Below are 13,317 nucleotides of genomic sequence, written 5' to 3'. Positions count from 1 at the left end.
ATGACAGTAAGGCTATGCTAACGCGAATCCGGGTCTTTGTCTAAATTAGTACCGTGGCCAATCACACGGAACAAATAATGGTAGTAATAATAGGGGCGAAATGAAGGGGAAGAGAAAAAAAAAGAAATAAAGAAATTGGGGTGTGAAGGGCATCTCATTCGGAAGGGGGTTGAAAAGGAAAAGAAGAAGAAAACAGGGGGCGAAGCAAAAGATATCCGAAACTAGGGGAGCTAAGCCTAGGCGATGCCTGAAAGAAAGGGATGGATGATGATGAAGGGTCAAAAGAAGCTTGTGTGCTATACGATGCTTGCGATGGGGGTGAGTGCAGACGCAGCGGAGAGCTCAATTCCGCTGTGGCCCGGCAATTGCAAAACTCAACGGAGATGCAGATTGGAGAAATGTTCAGGTGGAATCTGTATCTGTCGAGGGATCCCTGAATGAGGTGAGATGCCTCACTTCAACAAGGATAAGACAACACCCTCATGGGGTTACTTTTCCTTCGGGACCACTGATGGCTGGGGACCTTGCTGCAGGAAAGCCGGTCTGGGAAGACGAGATCAGGGGTTGGGGTGGGGGAGGAGAGGGTTGGGATTATGGCAACGTGTTAAGATACTGCAAGATAACTTAAGCCATTGCAGCGGCAGTGGCCAAATTGATCTGGCGTTTCACTTGCTCGCGGGTCCACCGGGCTGTGTCGATGGTACGAGGGCTATAGTCACGGTTTTGTCTCGTCTCCCGGACAAGCGAGGTCACCCAGTCGTTGCGGAAGAAAGCGGCAAATTCACCGTTGGGGAAGGCATCGGCAAGATCACTGGTGACTATTAGCATTGGGTTGTTCCTTATAGTGGGAAATCTACTTCAAAAACATACCCAAGAACACCCATTGATGCTCTCATCAGGCCCTCACTCCGGTTAGGATCTTGAGAAATGAGATGCAGGAGCTGGAAGATGGACTCGATGAACGGCGAGAGTTGTGTGACTAATTAAAAAAATGAATTAGTTGACTGGTTCTAGTAAGAAGTGCCAAAGTAGGAAAGAGGACTCACTCTGGGGCTTGCCCTTATAGGCGATAAGAATACCACCCCAGGCATCCATGATACCCTCACGGAGAGAGAGGATGTAATCGAGCATCTCTAACGGCACGTCGGCGCTGGCAGTGACAGTCGAAGCTTGCTGGAGCACCTGGCCCACAACTGACAGATAAGTATCAAACTGTGTACCAATGGCTTGAGCGATATCTCCGAAAGTCTCAAGAATGGCAGGCTTGAGTTGGTTGGTTGACCCCTATGCGTTGACGATGTAAGCAAACTGACCAATCTAGGAGATGCGTAAAAAAAAGAAAAGAAAAGAAAAGAAAAAAAGACTGCGTATTACCTTGAGGGTGTTGAGGAGATAGTTCATAAAGGTATCACAGTACGGCTGGACCTTCTCGTTCAGTGCACGGGCAATGTCGCTGACCAGACCAATGGCCATGGCGCAGAGACCGGGCTCCTCCTGGTTTCCGAGAGCATTGTACAGGAAGGGAGAAAATGATTCCATATACTTGACAAACTCATCCTCGAGCGCACTGGAGATGGCACCAACGGTGGCGAAGATTGCATCAGGCACGCTTGACTTGGGGGGGACGGTGGAAAGGTTCTGCAGCAAGACGTGCATGATCCGATCCGCCTGGGGCTTAATATCGACCTCCAACCGTTGAACGATTGCCTGGTAGTAGAAAATTAGATGATCGGTCCAAAGCAACCACCGACGGTCGAGAAAGAAATCATGGGAAGACTTACCAACAAGACGCTGGTCAGGCTAGTCTGCATCTCCTCGAGGGTGATGCGGTCCTCCACACTGACAACCTGCTGTTGCATGGGAATGGTCTGTTCAAGGCGCTGAAGAATCACGTCGGACAGGTTGGCGACCAGGGGAAGACTATCATTGGCAGCGTTGATGACGAAGGAGTTGAGAACCTCATAGCCGGCAGTACGGAGCTGATTATCCGCGTCTTGTCTGGAAAAGGAAGTTAGCGGACATATACATTTTCAAAGATCGATACTGTTCAAGCCCACCTCTCTGTGACCGTAAGAAGGGACTTCACACTGTCCTCAAAGTGCTTAGACAAGGGGTTTGTCTGAGCGCCGGGTTCACCGGCAAAACGATCGGCAACATTCATGAGAGCCCAGCAGCAGGAGCTGGCAATCTTGGGGGTGCTAGCAAGTCCGTTGAAGAGACAAGAAATAAGAGGCTGCAGGTGAACATCCGGGTCGAGGGTCTCGGAGCAGTAGTCGCATACACGACCCAAGGCGTACGCCGCCGAGTCTCTGACCTGGACCGAGCTGTCTTCCATCATGCCCACGAGGACGGGGAGCGCTTGCTTGATCAAAGGTTCGAGAACCTTGGGATCAGGGCCATCCATGATGGCACCGAAGGCGGCGACAGCGGCATCACGACGGCGCCAGTCCTCGTTGCGGATGTTCTCCTCGACAAATGCCAACACGGGGGCGATGACATCGCCCTGGACGCACTGCGCGTAGAGCTGGAGAGCCTGATAGGCGGCGCGCGATACGTTGTACTCGTCATCTGTGGCGTCCTCGTCCTGCTTGCACATGGCGAGCAGGAGCACGGGAAGAACCTCCCTGCAGGCGACACGGGCAAAGCCAAAGAACGGCCGCATCTCGGTTGAACCTTCAGCTTGAGCCTAGAAGAAAGAGTTAGCGGAAAGGGAAAATGGAAGGCAAGAGTGGGGTTTTTGGATGGCTACGCCAAAAAGAGGCCAACATACAGCAGCATTGTCATCTTCGATGGCGATTTCCTCTTCGCAGACAGTACACCAGAATTCGATGGCCAGCTTGGCGACATCCTCCTCCTCACTCTTCATGCCCATAATGCTCAGGCCAAACAGGGCCTTCTCCATGTAGAAACGCATCTTGTCATAGTAGGAGCCCATGATACGGTTGAGGCAGCCAAAGGCACCGGCCTGGACGCGGTTGTCTTCGGCCTGAGTGGCCTCACAGACGACCTGCATGATGTAGTTGCGCTCGCCCTCGTTCTCCATATTCGAGCGGACGAAATCGATCGAATCGCTGAGAGCGGTGATGGCAGCATTACGAACGTCCATGTTGGACTCCTCGCGGCGGGCGCCCTGGACGACGGCGGTAAGGATGGCATTCGAGTGAGCGATCAGGCTGTCACGCAGCTCCGGGTCGGTGGACTCGCAGATGAAACCAATGGTAACCAAGGAGGCCTGCTTGAGCTGGTCAGAGCCTGTGGCGACGTTCTGGACGAGGGTGTTCATCAGCTCTGTCCATTCGTTCCGGGGCAGCTCGATGGCGGCGATGGAGACGATGAACTGGGCGGCCGACTGGCCGGCGCGGGAGTCCTTGGAGCCGAGGGTCTTGAGCGCAAGCTCCTTGACCTGGTTCTTGACCTCCTGGTTGATCTGCGACACCCATCGTGCCTGGACCTCACGCAACCTGGCGACATCGCGAAAGGTGAAGGCGTTTTTCAGCGCGATACCGGCCGCTGTCCGAATATGGGTGGGTGTGCTCTCGTTTGCCAACTCTTGACCCAGGGTAGTAAGGTATCCAGCCTGGGAATGAAAGTATCAGCAGTGTGTTCAAAAAAGCGAGAGAGCGAGAGCGAGAGCGAGAGCGAGAGCCCGTGTCTGAGACAGTGGTGGGGGAGGGGGAGGGGACGACGACGTACAAAATCCACCTCGGCGGCGTGGAGTAGCTGCTGTTCAGAATTCTGACGAGTCGCGGCATCTAACCAGTCAGCAAATTTTCCATCACAACCAAGTGTATTATCAAGGGAAAGTTTTCACCTGGCGACAGGGTGCCTTCCAACACCTGCGTGACATTCATTGTGGCTGAAAGCGGGCAGCGGAAGCGAGAAAATCAGAGGGACCAGGGCGGATGACAAGACAGACAAGACGGCAACCACCAGACACAAAAAAAAAGGGAAGGGTGGTTGACGGACAGCGAGCGAGGCGAAAGGAAAGGAAGAAAGGACAGCAGGGGAGAGGAGAAGCAATTATTTCGGCAGGCAACCCGTGGGAATATAACGAGGCATGCGCTGCTAAACAAGCCTTGTCGGGCAAGCGTGGGTAGGAAAGGGTGTCCTTGGGGGACACGGCCAGACAGTCAAGGCAAGACAGATGGAAAGAAAAAGAGGGCTTGTAATCCTCAGAGGAAAAAGGAAGTAAACTAGAAGGAAAAAAAAGGTATTCTATTAGTGGGTGGTGGTAGTGTAGTGGAGAGGGGAGCAGTGGATGGATTCGTGCTGTGAGGCGTGGAGGGTTGAGGTTCCTGGCAGGGTCAGTGTTTAGTCTCTCGTCCGCCTTCATTCCGGCAGAACACGTGAACTGCAAATAATATTGGATCAATACTGCATCTCACCTACAGAGTACGCCCCTAGCTAGAGAGGCTGTCTCTTTAATTAATGCCTTTCTACAAAGTGTTATATTGTTTTTTTCATTTTTTTTAACCCACACATTTAGTTTTATTTTCACCTTTAGGGCGAAACCCCCCGGATCACCGCCGTATGCCATCGAATAGCCCTGTCCTACCTAGGTACTCTGCGTCATCACTCAGGTATTAAGTTACCAGGAAAAAATAGTCCCAGCCACAAGGCGCTATTGCCTATAGTTGTAGAAGATCTCATCTTAAATTCAACAACCTATGTACTGTGCTTCTCTACTATCAAAAACACCCTACCAAGGGTTTTTCTCTCCAGCCAGAACGAACGCCTTCACCAAGAATTCTGCCCCTCTCTGACACACATACAAATCGATTGTTTTCTTAGCGCCAAGACGTAAACTTTCCAGAGCTCGGCGCTATTCCCCTTTCGACCCGGGCTTTTTGTTGTTCCATCCCACCCCTCACTGTTGACTCCTGCTTGATTCTCCCACCTTGCTCTGTTGTAATTCTTGCGTCGAGTCCATGCTTCTACGAGGGATACAGTTATACAGAGGATGCAGAGGACTGTTCAAGGAGCCAGTAGATCGGACACGACTGAGGAGCTGCTATGGCTGCAGGTGAGGCGAAGACCTGCGGTCAGTTTCCCACTAATTTTCACGGTTGCTCTAGTAACTGGCGTTAGTTAGTTACCTAATGACTACCCTACCTGGGGGATGCTGACAGACTGATTGTCGATGATTCGCATACACTGACTACTGGACTACTGGACTGATTTATATAGGAACCAACCGTCTATAATAATCATGATTCATTACGAATATTACTCTTCATCTTCATCGTCTTCATCGTCCATCTCTGCATCAATGTCCAACACTTCATACCTCATCTCGTAGAGCACACAGGCTGCCCGCCGACCCTTCCGCCCGTTGATATCCACGCGCACCGGTCTCGCCTTGGGCCCTGACGGCGCAAAGGCGTGTTGCAGGTGCTCTGCCACGTCTAGCGTAGTTGGGGTCGGCGGGACCGTGGTGAAGGATGATCCATGGTGGTCCATGTATTGGATGGGACAGGTCGGTGAGGGTTGAAACGCAAGGTTAAGAAGGTACAAAGAACCTAAGAAAATTAGTAAAATAAATATCTATAAAAATTCCACAGAAGGGGGAAGTCTATACCATCTTCCCAGAGGAGACTGAGAGTCTCGTCCTGAACAAACTGTGCCTGGCGAATAACTCCCCGCGGGAGCGTTAGGGCGGCCACGGACGTCGTCTTGGTCGACGTGATACCGTTGACCGAGTCAAGCGTCACTCGGTAGATATACACTATTTATTCTCAGTCAGGCACTATCTCATAGAGAAAAGAAATAATGGAAACTCTACCTAGCTCCTTGGATTCAAGAGACCTGGCAACGACGTAAGTGGAACATACTTGTTCGCCTTCAACGGTCTAATCAGGTCAATACCACTTGAGTATTATTTCTTTTGGGGGGGGATGAGATGAAATACCTCGTAGCACATGATCATATCCACAGAATTCACATCGCAATCGGGATGGAGCGTCAGAAGCGTCTTGTGGAGAATGCCTCGCCGCTGTGTCAAGGCGATCCGGCCAAAGACCTTGTCGAACTGGATCCCGAGCCGTTTTGTGAGATCGTTCAGCTTCGGTAACTCAACCTGCGCCTTTTGAGATCGGCTCTGTTCGAGTAGCGTCCTAAACGTCGCGTAGAACGAGCCATCCTGGCCGGTAGGCAACCACTTGTCCGCCGAGCCGGGTGCTGTCGGCGGCCGCATCGGGACCCCCATCATCGGCAGCTGCTGGATGTACTTGCGGAGCACGCTGTTTGTCAGGGCCCCGCGGATGTACTTGAGTGTCTGTGGGTGCTCAATGGTGTCCGTCTTCTCCAGCAAATCCTCCAGCGTCTGCGACATGGGTTCTGCAGATTGTACGTCGATCTCGTGTCGCAGCCATCTCGAGAAGGCGCTGAACTGTGCCAGCTCGTCGTTGGTGCATATGAGAACCTGGTGCGCCAGGAGGTGAAGGCAGTCCAGCGTCTCGATAATGCAGTTCAGGCTGGCGGTGTCCAGCCCTAGCACATCACTGAGCTTATGGAACTTGGACAAGCCGATCAACCGGCTGAGCAGCACCTCGCACCTTTCCAAAGCCGGAAGTAAGCATTCATGCGTCAACCGGCGGACGTTTTCGTAGCCGCTAGACACGGCCTTGTCCCATCGCTTGTGGCCCTAGTTCCTTGTTTTTAGAGAAGAGATTTAAGAAAATCTGTAATGATACCAATTGAACGTACTCTTTCTCCCACTATATCAACAAGAAACTCTTTCAGAGGCTCGAAGCAATCCCCCGTGACCACGAGATGATAGGCAGCGGTAATGAAGTCACAGTGGCACTTTTCCTGCAAGTCTTCATTTACGCTACGCATGTACCGAACCGGGAGCTCCTGGGCATTCTTCCATTCGAGCTCGATCTGCCGTTGAACCTGGTTGATGTACCGGAGGAGGTTCTGCAATTGGGTCGTCTTGGAGGCCAGCAATGAAAGATAGCGACCCGATTTCGGGATGAAGCGTAGATCCAGCGTGATCAGACGAAGAGAGGGGTTGGGATTCCCGCCAGCGCCGACCACAGAAGGCACCGAGGCCACAAGCGCATGCGTCGAGCTGAATGGATGCGACGCATGCCGCAGGATACGGCACGCGGCACCGATCTGCAGAGACCCGATCTCGAAACAGTCAAAGATGCGGAGATGAAGGGTTCCGTCGTCAAACCCCACGACGAGGACATCCACCGAGTCGCTGGTTTTCGCCGTCGCATGGAACATCGCATCCAGCGATGCTCTCGAGCTAAACACATCGTCACTGTATTGTCAGCTTTTTTTTTCTCTTTTTTCGACCTTCACGTGTAGACAATAGAATCCAGTGGGCGAGGGAAACATACTCCCCCCCCGTTCCAGGCAGGGTACTCAATTTCGGCAACGAACTCTCCACGTCTAGTAGAGCAAGTTCTCTAGGCAGATCGGCCCTGAAGAGCGCGGCCGCCTTGTCTGGCTGCGTGTCCGGCGACAACAGGTCCTCGATCGAAAAATTCCCATTCCCCTCTTGCAGCACTCGCTGCGCGGATCGCGTATCCGTGCAATTGACACCCCACCCTAGACAAGTAACCTGCTGGGAGCTCTGTTCACTCGACACTCGGGCAGAGTAATGATGGACCGTCTTGCCGCTGTATGAGCTGATGATGCGGATGCTTCCATCACCACAAGCAACAGCTAACGAGTGGCCTAAAGATTCAGAAAATGCATTAAAGATAGACACTATGAGGGAAAGAAGAAGAGAAAGAGAGAATACCATTATTCTTCCATGCTAGAGTTCGAATCTCCCCCTCCGCAGGATCATCAAGGTACGGATCCCCCTCAAAAGAACCCCCCAGGACGCGCTGCCCGTTCAGCCGGAAGACATGCAGCTCCTCGTTCTCCGTTGCCAGCGCGATCAGGTCCATCGTCGGACAGTACGAGAGCGTGCCGGGCTTGCATTTGGCGGGGAGCTGTTTCTCGCCCACCGGCGTGAGGTGCGGGGGATGATCGAGTCCTGCCATTTTCTCTTCGCCTTTTCTTTTCTTTTCTTTCTTATCTGACTTTATGTATCATGTATCCATTCTGGAAATGGCCAGTGGCCACTTTGTGTCGTAGTTGAATGTTTCTTGTTGAGTGGATCATTGAATGTTGATGGAAGGAGTCTTGGCGCGTCTTTTTTAATACCACATACAGAGTACTGTTACTACTAGCTACATAGTACAACCAACTTACGACTAACTACAGCACAGTACTCAGTACATATTTATTTTTTATTATTGAATTAATTGTATGTCATATATCATACATATCTATCTAATTGATGAATTCACTGGCACCGGATTCGATCATGGTCTTCAAATAGCTCAGCTCATCCATCAGTTCCTGCATGGCTGCCGAGTTGGCAAAGCGGGTATCGCTCAAGCGATTCTGGCCGGCGCAGCGCGGCGTGCTCAGATCCTGCTGAACATCGTCGGGGAAGACAACAGTGGACGGCTGCGGAGTGGCCAGGTTGAGATCCTGCATCGCATCGAAGAGAGCTGCATGGCGTTTCGGGTTGCTGGGGGCTACGTCCCACTCGTCGATGGAAAGACCGGGGAAATGCAGATCAGACGGCGACAGGGAGAGGGAGAGACGGAGGGACGGTAGGGGTTGGAAGTGGGAAGAGGTGTAGTCGCCCGCGACTGAGGGTGGGGAGGATGGCCGGGAGATCATTGTAGGGATGACAGGTGTCTCAGGGCCGAGATCTTCTTCCGGAAAGGACGAGTCGGTTCCCGTCTCCTCGGAGGAAGGCTTTTCTTTGTCGAAGATCAACGAGGAAGTCATGGACTCTGGCGAAATCGCCTCCGTGTCCAGGCTCCATTCAGAGAAGTGGCTTCTCTCTATCGGCGAACTTTCGGCGCTGGATTCATCGATCACGGTGAAGTCGGAGAAATGGCTGCACAACACCTCCATGTCCAGAGAGTCATTCCCATAATTAATGATTCGCAAGGCCTCATCCATGACGGATGATGGGGTGCTTGGGAGAGTTGGGAGTCTCTTTTCCTTGCAGTTAACAGCAGTGGGGGTCGTTTGGTCGTGCAGAGCCGGCAACTCCACGGGGGTGTTGAAGAATGGGGGTGAGGACTTCGGGGGGGCCAATTGTTTCGTCGGTGGCAGACGCTCCGCCGTGACCGGTTTTTCTTCCTGGACGGGGGGTTGGTGGTGGTGGTGGTGGTGGTCTTTTCTGTTAGGTTTGGTTTCCACCGTCAAAAAGTTCCGCAACGGCGAGGCATCTCTTGAGCGAGGATTGAGGACACGCCGGGTCTGAATGGGCACAGATGTGAGCTGGCGCTTTTCGGACGAGTCTGGTTGGCGCAGGGGAAGCTGGTCGCAAACGAGGTCCTTGACACTTGGTTCGGCGACAAGCTCCTTGTTGCCGCTTCGCGCGTCAATATCTGTAGTGGAAGTATTGAAGTACCGCAACGCCGCTCTGAACCCTCTAGATCGGGGAGGCGAGACCGACCGCGCAGCCTTGACAGTGCTGTGGCCCGTCTCGATATCTCGGCGGTCAGCACGGCCGTTGGCACTATGTGACCGGGGGGTTCCCTTGTTGGTAATCACGCCGAGCGGGCTGGCATTAAAAGACCACAGCGGGTTTGGCGGTTGGATCAGTGGCGGAGATGTGCGAAGGCGGGTTAATTGAGGACGAGGGGGCTTCCTCGGATTCATGTATTTGGCCTCGGGATCCATGGTTCGATAGTCTGAGTGTTGCGAACTCATGCTTCCGTCCCGGCTGTGACTGCTAATGCTATCTGGAAGAATAATGGGAACATGAAGGACATTCACCGGTTGACCCGGGAGAAAAGGACACAAGGTGGTCACCGGCTCAGCATGGTTGTAAAATTCTATATCATCGTCCAACGTATACTGAGGACCACCTGGTTAGAAGCCGCCTTCTTTCCAAGTAACTAGAAGCGTCGGAGCAGACTTACATAATACCAATACGTGCCCCCCATCTTCAGACCACCTGTGCGTCCCGGCGAGAGATTGTTGGGCGAGCCATCGCAAACGATGTCGGTAAATGTATAGCAGCCGCGCCAGTGGCCAGCACCGACGCGCTTGTCCCGCTCCATGGCATAGGGCCGAGAGAAATTATCCCATGAGCCAAGGAGGGTGACTGATCTCGTGTTGAGGGGGGCAGAACTAGACCACAGTTAGCAAGAAGACCTGTAAAAATTAAAAACGCAAATACTTACAGTAGGAAAGTGATCAGCGTGGTCGACGTCATATTTGCAGTTCGTCTCGCACACGATATGGAGAAGGGGCACCAAATAATGAGCAATAATGTGCATAAAGAAACCCACAATGCAGATGCAGAGCGCTCGGAAAGATTGTACTCGATGGAAAAGAAAAAGAAAGGGAACGAGGGAAAATACGTAAAAGAAGGAAAAGAGGAAACAGGAAACAAAAGGGAAGGGGAAAGAAAAAAAACACCGAAGATTGAAAAGAAGGAAGAGCCGAATGAAGGTTTGTGAAGACACGGATATCCTGTGTCCAGTACTCCGTACTCAGCCGAATATATAGAAAGGAGCTTGAGCTTAAAATAACAGCTGTTGTTGACCGTCGTCAAGTTCGAAACAACGGTCTGGAACTGAAAAACGATGAGCTGTGCCTTTCAGGAACGGGTCACTGACTCGCTGGCGTGACGACTGCCAACCGGGTCATTGAAAGCGAACAACGACGGAGAGAAGATGAAGCAGACTTGAAGCGAACCAGAGTGTCGGGCCTTTTCTGCACCAGTACGCGCGCAGGCGGATGCAATTAAAATGAGAAGGGGGTTTTGCGAAGCGCGTAGCAGTGCTGGAAGCGCCGACAACCAATCAAGGAACCCAATGACAGGTAAGAGGGCGCCTGCAAGGCCGAAGCGACAATTTTATTTATTTATCGGGCAGCGGCTGCTGGTGTAGAGTGTTGTTTGAGATGTCGCTGTAAGGGATCATAGACAGTGTTGGCGCTGACAACACCCGGGCGACCAGCCTCAATTAAACCACTTGCAAGGGGTGGAGCAAGTAAGAGTAGAGGAAGAGGAGGGAGGTGCGTCGTTTTCGTTGTCGTCGATATATCAGCGCGCATTAATAAAACGACGATAGTCGCAGCTGCTATAGAGCGATCAACCAGGGACAAACAAACAGTCAATAGACTGGGACAGCGTATGGCAACGCGCGGACTGGATCGATCTCATCACGTCACGATTGCACGGCATGCAAGAGACCAAAAGGCATGGGAGGGGAGTGGTGGCATGGCTGAACTGGGGCTCGGAGCCAGTGAAATTTCGAGTCCAGATAGTGGAGGAGCTGATCGATCACAATTCCTTGGATTCGGTGAGTCGTTGGCGAGGGGTTAAGGAGGCAGGCCTAGAGGAACCGCTGGTCCGCTAGTGGCGATCGTATTGTGCTTACTCGGTAGAGGAATGGGCTGAAAGTCGATAATTGCCGACTGAATGAGAACTTGAAACAGATCTGACTGAAACTTGAGTCGAGAGGAGTGAAGATAGGTCTTCCCAGAGAGAAAGAAAGCGTCAATAATGCTCCGTAGGCACTGAGGCCCCTCTCTGAGCTCTCGAGTCTCTCCACGTGAGGCCATGTGCATTCCTCGCTGAGCGGCACTAGGCCACAATAGGCTGTAACTTGCCAGTGCGCCGCTAGACAATAATCGGTTAGTCTGTCCTCCGTCTGGTCAGTGCCCATGCGTTCCTGTTCCTGACAAGGGTTTTGTTCTTGTTCGACCCCTGTCGATTTGATACACCCTGCTAACCAATGATCGGATCAGCCTTTGCCTGCTGAACACAGTGCGGGAACGCGCTATAATCACCTACGGAGTAGATACAGAGTAGTTACTAGATAACTAGTAAATTAGTACTCCGTAACTAAATACGGAGTAGTTCCTCCGTAGATACGGAGGGCGGATTACCGAATACTCCGTGTGGTAGACTGGTAGTTACTAGTTAGTAGTTACCTACTACAGAGGACCTACTCCGTACATACCGGATTTTCCCTGACGCGCCGTGGCTTTCCTGTTCCATTTTGGTGTTCAACCCCTCGCCGCTTTTACTCACTAAGTAAAACTAAGCACAACCTGAGGCATTATAACTAATCAGATCAATAAGCCTTATATAATATCCTAGGAACATTTGGGAGAGAAGGGGGATATTGCGGGGATATATAGTGCGATTAGAAAGGCTTCTGGGTTGAAGTTTAAGGATGATGAGTAAATAAAAATATTAGATAGACATTTTTATTAGTTTATTTAATAGCCGCTGCTTACCTACGAAAGCATTGGGCAAGATTCCAGAGTTTCGTAAGAATAGCTCCAAGGTCCTACATATATTGACATATCACGATGACATATTCGGCGAAGCTAGACCCATGGATCCATTTCGAGACTGGGCTTATTTAATCGCCGGGGTCCTCCAATTGATACTACGTCTACAACAAGACAATGGCTCTTTGTCTAATTTGCCAGGGCCTACTTGGCTATCGATTCTCACAAGAACAAATGTTTATGGACGATATATATACAGAAGATAAAAAGTGGGTCAAGTTTAAGCGCAAACGACGAGTAGTCTTCATGGAGGCAAGAGAGCTTGAAGCGAAAGACTTTAAAAATAAGAATATTGACCACTGGGTTTCTCTGTACCGTCTAAGTAAGTGCTACCAAGCCTTTGTTTGAGTCAGACATATGAGCAAGTACCTAGTAACGCATCATCTAGTGTGGTACGATCCCGCCGAGAAAAAGCTGGTGATATCCGGTATAGGACACTATGATTCACGGGCCAAATCAAATGCAGCCGTAAAGAATTACAGCAAGGCTGTCATTGGATCTGTTAGAAGAGCGACAAAGGCAGAGAGAGAGCATCTTACGATAGCATATGATACAGACGCTTTCCTTCAGTCGTCTAATAATTGGTTTGAGAGGGATCATGATTGGCGACAACTGCCTTTTCCAATACACATGGGTTGTTGGAAGTTAGCCCTATGGGAACTGGGCCATTCTATCGAAAACAACAATTTGGAGCTGTTTGCCGCCATTGTTTTGCGAAATTTTGCTTTCACACACTATTGTCGGGAATACCAGGACGCAGAAAGGAAATTCGATCCGTTTAGGATTACTAGGGTCCAAGAAGTCATTGCTCGCAGTTGCGACAGTAGACATACAAAAAGGAGAGAAGCAGCAGACCGGAAGCGACAACCTTTCACACATTCTTATTCCAAGACAATTTCAAACTTGCCCGTCGAGCTTCTGCATCTGATATTGGATCTCCTGGAATACAGGGATATTCAAAAATTGGAATTTGCC

The 13,317-nt window shown here is 51.2% G+C and overlaps 4 protein-coding genes across 4 annotated transcripts; all 4 read right to left on the bottom strand.

The window, feature by feature from the left end:
• Positions 1–624: 624 nt before the first annotated feature.
• On the bottom strand, positions 625–3,851 carry ASPZODRAFT_68627 (hypothetical protein; the record flags this gene model as incomplete). Its single annotated transcript, XM_022729523.1, has 9 exons — positions 625–811; positions 871–979; positions 1,047–1,284; positions 1,375–1,707; positions 1,782–1,998; positions 2,058–2,686; positions 2,771–3,577; positions 3,694–3,752; positions 3,812–3,851. 9 exons carry the CDS (start codon positions 3,849–3,851, stop codon positions 625–627), a joined length of 2,619 nt encoding a protein of 872 aa, XP_022580186.1.
• ASPZODRAFT_508799 (hypothetical protein) lies at positions 3,730–4,881 on the bottom strand. The gene is made up of 3 exons (XM_022728422.1): positions 4,386–4,881; positions 3,812–4,295; positions 3,730–3,752 (listed from the first exon to the last, which is right to left on the bottom strand). Exons 1-2 carry the CDS (start codon positions 4,535–4,537, stop codon positions 3,848–3,850), a joined length of 600 nt encoding a protein of 199 aa, XP_022580185.1. The 5' UTR covers positions 4,538–4,881; the 3' UTR covers positions 3,730–3,752; positions 3,812–3,847.
• A 252-nt stretch (positions 4,882–5,133) lies between these two features.
• On the bottom strand, positions 5,134–8,114 carry ASPZODRAFT_159948 (hypothetical protein). Its single transcript, XM_022726439.1, has 7 exons — positions 7,757–8,114; positions 7,350–7,689; positions 6,706–7,270; positions 5,909–6,643; positions 5,783–5,849; positions 5,579–5,725; positions 5,134–5,519 (listed from the first exon to the last, which is right to left on the bottom strand). The coding sequence occupies exons 1-7, from the start codon at positions 8,001–8,003 to the stop codon at positions 5,227–5,229; spliced, it is 2,394 nt and encodes a 797-aa protein (XP_022580184.1). The 5' UTR covers positions 8,004–8,114; the 3' UTR covers positions 5,134–5,226.
• Positions 8,115–8,295: 181 nt separating this feature from the next.
• On the bottom strand, positions 8,296–10,249 carry ASPZODRAFT_68467 (hypothetical protein; the record flags this gene model as incomplete). Its single annotated transcript, XM_022729510.1, has 3 exons — positions 8,296–9,888; positions 9,954–10,164; positions 10,218–10,249. The coding sequence occupies 3 exons, from the start codon at positions 10,247–10,249 to the stop codon at positions 8,296–8,298; spliced, it is 1,836 nt and encodes a 611-aa protein (XP_022580183.1).
• Positions 10,250–13,317: the final 3,068 nt, after the last annotated feature.

Source organism: Penicilliopsis zonata (assembly GCF_001890105.1).
Source record: "Penicilliopsis zonata CBS 506.65 unplaced genomic scaffold ASPZOscaffold_10, whole genome shotgun sequence".
In the NCBI taxonomy this organism is placed as follows: Eukaryota; Fungi; Ascomycota; class Eurotiomycetes; order Eurotiales; family Aspergillaceae; genus Penicilliopsis; species Penicilliopsis zonata.
Note: the sequence above shows the minus strand (reverse complement) of the source record. Positions and strands in the feature narration are given on the sequence as shown.